The 10709-nt window shown below is 52.0% G+C and overlaps 1 protein-coding gene across 1 annotated transcript; it reads right to left on the reverse strand.

Annotated features, from left to right (window-relative positions):
• Positions 1-634: 634 nt before the first annotated feature.
• Positions 635-8408, reverse strand: FAM110C (family with sequence similarity 110 member C). Its single transcript, XM_038560641.1, has 3 exons — positions 7957-8408; positions 7245-7797; positions 635-3307 (listed from the first exon to the last, which is right to left on the reverse strand). The coding sequence occupies exons 1-2, from the start codon at positions 8406-8408 to the stop codon at positions 7275-7277; spliced, it is 975 nt and encodes a 324-aa protein (XP_038416569.1). The 3' UTR covers positions 635-3307; positions 7245-7274.
• Positions 8409-10709: the final 2301 nt, after the last annotated feature.

A 10709-nucleotide genomic window follows, 5' to 3' on the forward strand; every position in this document is an offset into this window, starting at 1 on the left:
TACATAAGAGAGCTCCTAATGCTGCCTGGGGGGTTGTCCATCTGTCCATCTGTCTTCATGGAAATGCAGAACAGGTCATGTCTTCTCCAAAGCATGCCTGTCTCTAAATGCTGGCATAGGTTTGGGCAAAAGCCACAGGCAGCACTGAAAAGGCAGCCAGCGTGGCTCAGTCAGGGCAGATTTAGAGGTCAAGCTGCCCTTCTGCCTCCCTCCTACCTCTCCACTCTCAGCAGAGGCTGAGAGCAAACTTGGTATTTGTAGAATTTGTCTTTACTCATGAGTTAACTAACTTCAAAGGTTGTAAACTGTGCCTTCTTTCTTATCTTTGTGACCATTTTCCAATATTGATATTAATAAAAGATGAGTAAAAAGTATTTTTAAGCAAAAGATTGATGAAACAAAGAAAAATAATGTGTTAAATACTCAATACTGTTTGACCGTATTCCATCTGCAGGGAGAGCCAGAGACGTGCATGTCCTCTGATTTGCCTACATCACACTTGCCTACAATGCTTCCTCATTGCTGCTGACAATGTGACATTAGGGAGAAAGGGGAGGCACAGAAGACATGAATGACTGCAATATGCACACTCTGGCTTCAGTGTCTTTACACTGCACAGAGTTAAAGACAGTAATAAATGAGAAAAATATTTTATATTTTTAATACAGAATACATAATATTGCACTCTGGTTGCAAGTAGTGTGTAGAAAAAACTGTTTACAAAACCACCATAGTAATTGCCTGGGCCTCATATTTTATGGCATCATCAACTATAACCATGGCACTGAGCTTTGAACCTACTAAAAAGGGCAAAGTTTAATAAAGTCTTCTTTTTATTTCAGTGTCAGTGACCAGTAGTTTAAAAACTATACATATATATAAAATGAGGAAACTTTACAGTAACATAAATAGCTTTCGGTCAGAGGCACTGCTAATCTGTACCCATGCTTTAGTGAAATAGATACTGTCGAGCTATTTTTCTGGCTTTATCAATAATTATTTCTTTTCATTGTGTTAATCATTATTTTACATGCTATTCTTTCATGAACAAATGAAATTGTTTCACAGCAGTAACTATTGCTATTCTTGTGAAAAGCAATTACACACTTTTGCATTCAGACTGAGCTTCAAAGTTTGATTTTCTCAAAGTCACCCAGAAAATTGGGGTAATTCAGATTAGGAAAAGACTTCTCACCTCCACCCACACAGTAGGGATCTGATACTGAGGCATGAATCTCAATGGAGGAGAGAGAGCATCACTGGCTCCTCTTGGAGCCTGGGGACACCCTTTTACCCTTCTTCACACACTTCTCAAAAAGGGTAGTTCTGAATTCACTCCAGCTGAATTCTTCCCTGTGTCTCCACTGAAGCACAGATGCTTCTGGAAGATCTTGGTGCTTTTAAATGCAACCAGTTTGTTTATATATTTGTTATCTATTATATGGATTACGAGTATGCACTATCCTGACCCAAGGAAAATACCACCTAAGTTCTAGTTCATCCTCTTCTGACAGTAGAAAGGCACAAAACAGTTTCACCTAAAGCATCGACATATACAATTAACGGAACACCTGTAAGTAAGGGAAGTGGACATCTGTAAAGAGCCTTTAAAAAAATTCCTCTCATCTTTGATATTACCTTTTTAAACTATCTGCAATCCACCGAAGAGCAAAATAGCAGCATTTTGAGAGGAACAATTTGGGGGGAATTCTTAAAGCACGGAATCTGTTGTCTTTAAACAGAGTCTATGATGACAAAGGTACATTTGTGAGCCAACATATGACTTCCTTGAGAACAAATCGGTATGGTATGGTACTGAGCACTTTATAGAGTAGTGAATACTCTGCTTGCAATCACAAGTGAACATAACCAAGGAGAAAATGATTTTAAACTATGCTGATAAATACTAAAACCATATGATGTTAAGGAAAACTATTTGAAGACCAATAACTGTCAACAATAAATATTAACTAGCTCAAAGGCCTACTGTCACAGTAAAAGTTACAAAAACAGAACACAGTATTAAACAAGTGCATGAACATATCAAAATGCATTGGCTTATAAAATGTCCTACCATCGAGAAACCCATTTTCTCTCCTCCGTATTCTCCATTTTGCTCCTAAGGAGATGTATGTTGTTAAAACACAACAAACCTTGAAAGAGTAAATCAGGTCACAAATTTTCTTTGGGTTGTCATCACTGATATAAAATTTCTCTCCAAAGGCTGTCAATCTGAAATCCGTGTAGTCTGGGTGTCAAGAGCGGGCTAGGGTCACAGTAACTCCCCCCTTCAGCGTTCTGATCCTGGAGTCGGCCAGCCGCCCAGAGGCTGCCCCTCGTCTCAAACACATCCTCTGTAGAGGAGGGCGAGCTGGTGCCAAATCTGGGATGACTGCATAATCCATGGAGGTGGGAATTAGACAAACGGGCAGGGAGTGTTCTGTGTAACTGGAGGCTCCCCTCTGCTTTGGGCAGTTGGGTACCAGAGCCCCGTGGAGGCGTGGAGGAGAGTGAGGTGTGCTGCTGTGGTTGTGAGAGAGGGAAGCTCCCGAGTTTCCTGCCAGCTCTCAGAAAATGCATTTCTAGTGGTATCAACTCTAACTTCTCTTTCAGTAGCACGTCCACATGTCTGCAACCCAATGGGAGTGGCATTACTAAAATGACTTTGTAGCTGTCAGTGATTTTTAAGGTACTTTCTCAAGTTTAGGTGGCAGTGAGGCTCAGAAATGGAGGGGTTTAGTGTGAGCTTGTGTGTGTTTGCTCATTGTTAGCACAGTGTTTAACATCTTCTCATGATTACAGAACTTTCATTTAGTTGGTGTCAAACAGTCCAAACTGATCGAAAGCAGTAAATACTATGGCATCCATGCTTGGCTTGCGTACCCTTTGCCTTCTTTTAAAAATCAATTTAGATATTAAAATGCATCGTGGTACCTCTCTGTCACCAGGCCAGTCAAACAGATGTCCCTGAAAATATTTCCAAGCAGCTTTCCCTTCCTCTGTTGCCCTCCGGAAGCAAGGATAGATCCACCTCAAACAAGAAAATACCTCCCAGCGCTTCACCTGTTTATAAACAGCTACAACTCAGCTAATGTCCAAGTTCCATGTTGCCCTCTTCTCCATAGCATTTCAAATTCTTTGGAATTATGTAATTTTCTTCGATGGGGTGCTTTATTCCTGGGAAAACAGCAAGCATGTGGTCACCTGGGTGCACTGGACAAATCCTGTGGTGGTAAGGGTGGCCCTGGGGTCCCCAATCACCCATGACATGCTTCAAGGAGCCCCCACAGACTGGAAGACTTGCTTCCTGAGGAGAAAGAAAAAAGCAGTGAATCAACACCAGTCAGTCTAGGCAAAGGTTGTAAAGCCAAATACTAGAACTAGACTACAAAGCCTGGTCCTCAGTCTTTGGTTTTGTGATATTTTCTGCATTTTAAATTTTGAAAAAAGGTGGCAGCCTTAGCAAAGACAGCTGTCATCTGCTTTCTGCGGCGGAACCAACATCTATCTCCCTTTTGCCTTTTTCTGGACTTTGGTCGTTTCTGCTGCCTCCAACCACTCCTGAGGCAGTAAGAAAATTTCTTTTTAATGTTGGTACGACCAGTGTTTCCTATCACAGAATCGGACAAGCTGAAAGCAAGTCAGGTGATCCAAATACGCGTGCGAAGGCAAACGGACTCCACCCTTTCCACACAGCAGTCTCTCCGAGAGCCCGGGGCTAGGTGGCCTCAAGGCGGCCAGGGGTGGCCTTCTGGCTCTCCGGCCACCCCACCGTTCACCTGACACCCACTGTCGGGCGGTGACTCGAGAGCTGAGCCCCCCCGCCGGAAACCCGGGGACAGGCGGGCAGGGGCAGCCCCGGTCGCTCTGTCCCCGTGGCCTCTTGGCAGAGGGTGAGACGCAGCCCCCACCCAGCTTCCAGCGGCTCCGTCGTGCACCCAAGACGAATGTGAGACTATCTGAGCTTTTTGCCTTGAAACTGAGCAACGTTTATCCCTAATTACCATTATTTTACAACAACACTAACGCCAGTAACTTCTATGGGAAAGACAGAACCCCAGAGGGACGTGGCGGGCCGGCCGCGGCGATGAGCTGAAGGACGGAGGGGCCTAAGAGCAGCTTAGCCACGCGTGGGGCCGCACGATGCGGGTCACCCCTGGCGCCCCTGCTCCAGGCCCCGCGGTCGCGGGCAGGCTCCCCAGCTCTTGCCAGCTCTGCTAACCTCGACTTCGAAAAGGAAACATTTTTACTTTCTGCGTGTGAACTTCTTATTTAATTCTGGTTGGGATATCTTAAAATTTATCTCTACTCACCGAAGGGAAAAGGCCTCAACATAAAGTAGATTTGTTTTCCTTCCCACTTAAAAAGCACTTTTTTTTGTTCATCTCAGATTTCCTGAATATTTTTATGAAATCCTAAAATGAATCTATGCGGATTCCGGCACAAATATCATGATAAACTAGGGGAAAACAACAGCTTGCATTCCTGCCTCACAGCTTCCAGAAGCTGGGAGATGAGTCCAGAGACGACAGTGCGGCGGGGGCCAGTCCTCTCCAGAGGCCACCCGTGGGCGGCGGAGCGAGGGCCCAGCCCAGCTCACTTCCCGTGGCTCCCGCGATGGATTTCAAAGTGGGCGAGCTCCGGCCTTCGGGGATCCGATCTGCAGAGCAAGTCTGCACGGCGCCGGCGACCAGGACACGGAGCAGCGGGCAGGCCCCGGGCCACGTCCGTCCCCCTTCTCTGAGCCAAACAATACCTCGGGAAGCCGCCGCATCTCCCACGGAACCCGCATGATCACTGGAGAGGGAAAGCTGTGCACTGCTGCATCGATTCTCACCGGCAGTTCCCTAAACCTGTCACCTTTCCTCTTGCCTCAATTACTTTTGTCACAAACTGAATGTTCTCACAAGCTAACCCACCTTCTTCCATATTTCACAGGCTTAAACCTAAAAATGGCTTCAAAGGTTTACTTCTTAGATGGAACCCTACAGTCTCTGACACTGGAGACTGGAGATGGGGCTGCATCTGGGTCTGGGTGGACCAGAGGGGAGAGGGTTGACTTTTACGCTGTCAGCTTTTATTTTATTTCGTGTGTCATCTTGTCACCTCAGCACTATTTACATCACCAATGCTACCCTGTGTGCACAAAATACCGCATGCTCTGGCAACCTGAAGGGAACCTATTTATAAGGAGTTCACTTTTTAGAGACAATAACGAACCACAGATATGCAGGTCATTCACCACAGTCAGAAGGTATGGAGGTCGGAAACCACCCGCCTATTTGCCTTCACTTTATGGACAATGGGCGGTAAGGGGGAGGAGTGATGTCTGGTGGAAGACACCCCCATTACCCCACGTTAGTGCTCTGTCTGGTAGATGGTGCGCTTCTGCAAACATGCCAGCCCCCACGACATTCCTTCTCAACACCAAGGGGTTCTGATGGCTCTGGGGGAACACATGCACCTCAGTTCAAAAGACAATTTATGAAAAGTACAAGTTAATGTGTTCTTATTATTTTTAATTTAAATGTTGATTGCCAGGGTGCTGGGTAGCTCAAGCCATGATCCCCAGAACCTGGGATTGAGCCCTGGGTTGGGCTCCCTGCTCCGCGGGGAGACTGTTTCTCTCTCCACCCCTCCTCTCTGCCCCCACTCATGCTCTCTCTCTCTCTCTCAAATGAATGAATAAAACCTTTAAAAATAAATAAATAGGGGCACCTAGGTGGCTCAGTGGTTGAGCGTCAGGCTTTGGCTTAGGCTGTGATCCTGAGGTCCTGGGATTGACTTGTGCATCGGGCTCCCCATGGGGAGCCTGCGTCTCCCTCTGCCTGAGTCTCTGTCCCTCTCTGTGTCTCTTATGAATAAATAAATTAAATATTTAAAATAAATATTGACTGCCTATATAGATTCTAAGGCTGGTGAAAAATACAGTAACATTCAAAAAATCATATAGAAAAACTTAAGTCATGATTCTTTTTTTTTTTTCAAGATTTTTAAGATTTAAGGACCCCAGGATCATGATGTGAGCCAAAGGCAGGCGCTCAACCACTGAGCCACCCAAGGGCCCCAATCATGATTCTTCTGAATCCAATCCATTTCTCCTTGTTAATTTTCTAGTCTGTACCAAGGCCACGGCTGCTCAAGGAAGTCTGGCCTTTTTTCAGTCCTCCAACAGGTGAGCTGTGTACAATCACATCTTGCAACAGCCTGCCCACCACTCTGAAGACTGATGCTGTGTCCTCAATTAGTTTCTATCAACAGCAGATGACATAGTTCCATCTCATGAATTTTGTTTTAATCTATAGCAAGTTCTCACTGAAGCGTAAGAGAAAAAATTATGGTGCAGTGTTTAAATTCTTGGTTCTTAAAGAGAACCCCAAAAAGGTACCTTCTCTTCCTTTTCCATTCACTACCCCGAAATGCCATCACCCCATGTGCTTGAAGGAAGAATAGAGGTCACTAAGGATAAACATTCCTTAGTTCCTCGGTGACAAAGGACTTGGGACCAACCCTGAGCTCCTGATGTCCAAGGGGAAGAACTTTATCGCCTGTACCATCTGAAGGGGTAAAGAAACTGCGAATCGCAGACAGCCCTGTGGAGTTCTGCAACACCCGTTGTAACTGAGCCCAGCCCCAGTTCAACCACCTGATGCACCTTCTTGTGAATTAAGACTCTTCTGGGAAAACTCTCAAGACAACTCAAACAAATTTTAGTCACAGGAAGACCTGTGCAGCTACACGAATGCTAAGCTGATAAGTTCTCCATCCCTGCCAGTTGGATGAAGGCGTCCAGGAACCAGCTCAGGGCCTCCCTTCCTGCTGGAGGGGTGCTGGCAGCCCCGCTCTAGGGCTGCGGGTGGACCAGTAAGCGCCGCTCCAATCTCGGGATGCCCACGGGTCAGTCCACGCAGACCCTGCGGCTCTCGGGCTATTTTCAACACAGGAAATAATTGGAGGAATAGAAGCTGCTCCCTGACTGAGCATTTTATAAAGGATTTCTCCTTTGATGAGAATTGCATTTCCAGGCAGTTGGAAGCAAAACGCTCCAAAGAAAGGGTCCTGGACCTGCAGGGGACCTGGGCTGGCGGCCCTTCTGCTCCTCGGCTGCGGTCCCTGCACGCACGAGCCTCTCTCTGCGCCTTAAGATGCAGGGTCCCTCGGATCCGTGCACCCCGGCCGCGCCCGCCAGGCCCCGCGGACGCGCACGCGAGGAGGCGCCCGTCCCGGGCTCCGCAGATGCACACCTGGGCCGCGGGTCTCCGGGGCGCGAGCGCTCACGCCGGGCCCTGAAGCCCCTGGCCGGGCGTCTCCTTGGCTCTCTTGCAGGTGTACAGCCACTTGATGATGCGGGCGTTCCTCTCCACGACGGACGTGGTGCTGGGCACCTGCTCCGTGAGCTCCTCCTCCTGCAGCCCCTCTTGGCCGCCGCTGCGCCGGGAGAAGCCGCTGTCGGAGGTGGCGACGCTCACGCTGCGGACCTGGGGGGTGACGCGGTCCGACCCCGCCGAGAAGTTCTCCCTCCCGAGGGCATCCAGCACCTCGGGGTCCAGGCCGCAGAACTGGAAGAACGTGTCGAATTCCGCCAGCGACGCGGAGTAGCGGGAGCTCAGGTCGGACTGGGAGCGCCGCAGCCCCCCGCGCCTGCTCCCTCGCGGCTGGGGGCCGGGGGGCGCGGAGGATGCTGGTGTCCTGGGGGCTGCGCAGGATGCGGGGGGCGTAGGGGGCGCAGGGGGCGCAGGGGGCGCAGCCGGGGCTCCGCGGGGTGTCCCCGGGGCCGCGGGGGGCGCAGCCGGGGCTCTGCGGGGCGTCCCGGGGGGCGCGGGGGGCGCGGAGGATGCGGGGGGCGCGGGGGGCGCAGGGGGCGCAGGCGGGGCTCCGCGGGGCGTCCCGGGGGCCGCGGGGGCCCCTACGGAGCCGGGCCTGCTCACGACCGCTCCCTCTCGCCTGGCCCTGAGCTCGTCGTCCCCCCGGGCGGTCCCCGGGCACGCCGCCGCCCTGTCCCTGCCGGGCCCCGGGAAGAGCTTCCTCACCAGGCCCGCCCTGGGGCCGTCGGCGCCCTGCCCGCGGACGAAGTCGCACTTCTGCCGGTAGATGACCAGCGAGTCGGGCCTCAGCGGCCTCCGCGCCACGGTCCTGCGCGCCACGGCCCCGGGGGCGGGGGCGGGGGCGGGGGCGGGGGCGGGGGGCCCAGGGGCGCCCGCAGCCCCCGCGCTGGGCCCCGCGCTGCTGCCCTCGGGGGCGGGGCCGGCTCCCCGCGGGCCGCGCAGGTACTTGGCTCGGTCGGCCGCCAGCCTCTCGGCCGCGCTCCTGCGCGCTGGCACCGCCGCGTCCCGGCCCCGGGGGCCCTCGGGCTGCTGGGCCGGCGGGCGCTGCCGCTGCGGCGCGTCCAGGCCGGGCAGGGCTCGCATCCCCGGGCTCCGCTGCCGCGCCGCGCCCCGTGGAGACGCGCCCGCCGGCGCTCCCGGGACTCTCCGGCCGGGTCCGAAGTCCGCGCGCGGCGGGGAATGGCGCCCCAGTGCCAGCCGGCCCAGGTCCGGAGCCAGGGCGAACCCCGGTCGGCACCTATCGGGGACCGGCCCCGCCCCCGGCCCCGCCCCCCGGCCCCGCCCCGGCCCCCGGCCCCGCCCCGGCCCCTCCCTTCCCGCCGTCCCGAGCAGCTCCCGGATCGGCCCCGCCCCGCCCCGCCCGGCCCCGCCCTCGCCCGGCCCCGCCCCCTCGCCCGGCCCCGCCCTCGCCTCCCGCAGGCTCGGGGCACCGGGTTCCGCCCCCAGCACCTGGCGGCTGCGCAGCCGCGGTCCGGGAGCCCGCGGGGGGCACTGCGCTCAGGGCCTACGCCGCCCGCCACCCGCCTCTCCGGCGCGGGAAAGTTCGTTCAGCCCCGGGTGTCGGCCTTGGGTCCCCGCGGGACGCGGAGGGATCCCGCTGCCCCCGCCCCGGCAGGTGCCCCGCGTCCTCCGAGCTCTTACGGTGACCTCTGCGCGTCCCGACACTCGCCTTAGCTTAGTTTTCTAAGGCCCACTCCCGAGCACGTGCTCTTACCAGAGAGGAAACGCGCGTGAAAGGAAGGAGGGCGGCCGGCCCCGACGCAGGACCGCTAGGCACTGAGCAGCGCAAGGATCCCGGGCGCCCCGCGGGGCCTGCGTGGAGTCCAGGGCGGCACCGGCCGGCCCGGGCCGGGGTCGGATCAGCCCAGCCAGGCCCCCAGGTGCGGACTCCTGTGGGAGGAGGTGAGGCTCCAGGGAGTTGGATGCTGTTTTTACTGTAACCAAGGCAACGAGGAAACCGTTCACCCGAGCGTGGATCAGCCTAGGAATGCTAAAAGTGTACGAGAAGATATTTCCAAAATTCCATTATTACCAAAACTTGGACAAAGGACAAAATATTTGCTGGACCGGTGAAATGTCCATGTTATCTCTTAAGTTTAAGGCAACCCCACGATATGCTGACCTTTCAAAGCTGTGGGTGAACGCAACCCAGCCGCCTGCGGGTGGAGGGCAGGAGGGGTGTCAAGGTCTGGGGCAGATTTTGCTGCACCTGTTGAGTACCACTGGACCCCTAAAGGGGCTGGTGTGGGTCGGTAGTTGAAGCCCCGACTGACCACCATCCCCTGATGATCAGAGAACTGCATCCGGGTTGTGCCAAACGGTTCTTTAGACCTTTAGTCCCAGTGAAGCTAGACCCCATAGTCCAGGATAGAAGCCAACAAGAAACCAGGTCTCCTGGGAGCCAGACTACCCAGATAGTGTCCCGGGAAAATGCCTTATACTCACAGGAAAAGAAGACCTGATCCATTAGGTTAGGAGGACGGGGAAACCTAGAGTAAGATAGAGGTTTAGAGAGGGCAGGATGCTGGGCAGGACACGTTGTTTCCCACAACATGATATTCCTGGTTGGGGCTGTGGGGGATGCTGATGGGAGCCCAAAGTCTAGCCTTCTTTTCCCTTCAGGCAGCATGGTCCCTTGTCAGTCAGAGGGAAAAGAATATATATGCTTAATTGCTTAATCCAAAGTGGCTACCTTGTCTAATTTGTACATTTTCCTGTGCGATTACAACAGTTCTGAGAGAATTCTGAAGCTTGGGTCCCCTGGGATTTGTTACTTATTCACTAGGTCCTTTTGGACCAATAATAAACCTTTCGGAATCTTTATTTTGTCATTTGTAAAAATTCTCACTTTTAGAGTTTAGAACATTCCTTGTTTGATAGTGAGCACTAAATGCATGTTAATCTGAACAATCCAGGCTTGGGTTCCAGCTGTGTCCTCTTGAGACTGTACTGTTTGTTGGACTGATCAGTGCCTATGGTTGCTCATCTGTAAATCAGACCTCATTATATCCACTTTCCTAGGGTTTTTGTTAAGTTAATAAGATTATGTATATAAAGTGCTTAGCACTTCTGGTACACAGTGAATTTTCACTAAATGTTAAATTTATTATTTTGTTGGTTATAAGTTAGTCAGCTGTTTATCAAATTTTAAATATAGTAAACTCACATGTGAGTAATGAACATATTAAGAATAAAAGTAAAGCTACTATTAAAAAGGTGTATTTAAGACATTGCTGTTGGACAAAACTAATTCTATTTATGTCCATAATTTTCTGCCTATTAAGCAGATAATTTACTGGAAAAATGGAGTTGGAATACTAAGATAATGACAAGAAAATTGCCTAAGTAAATTTTTCTTGTTGCTAAACTGATAGCTTAAACTTT

This window comes from Canis lupus, chromosome 17 (genome assembly GCF_011100685.1).
Source record: "Canis lupus familiaris isolate Mischka breed German Shepherd chromosome 17, alternate assembly UU_Cfam_GSD_1.0, whole genome shotgun sequence".
Taxonomy (NCBI): domain Eukaryota; kingdom Metazoa; phylum Chordata; class Mammalia; order Carnivora; family Canidae; genus Canis; species Canis lupus.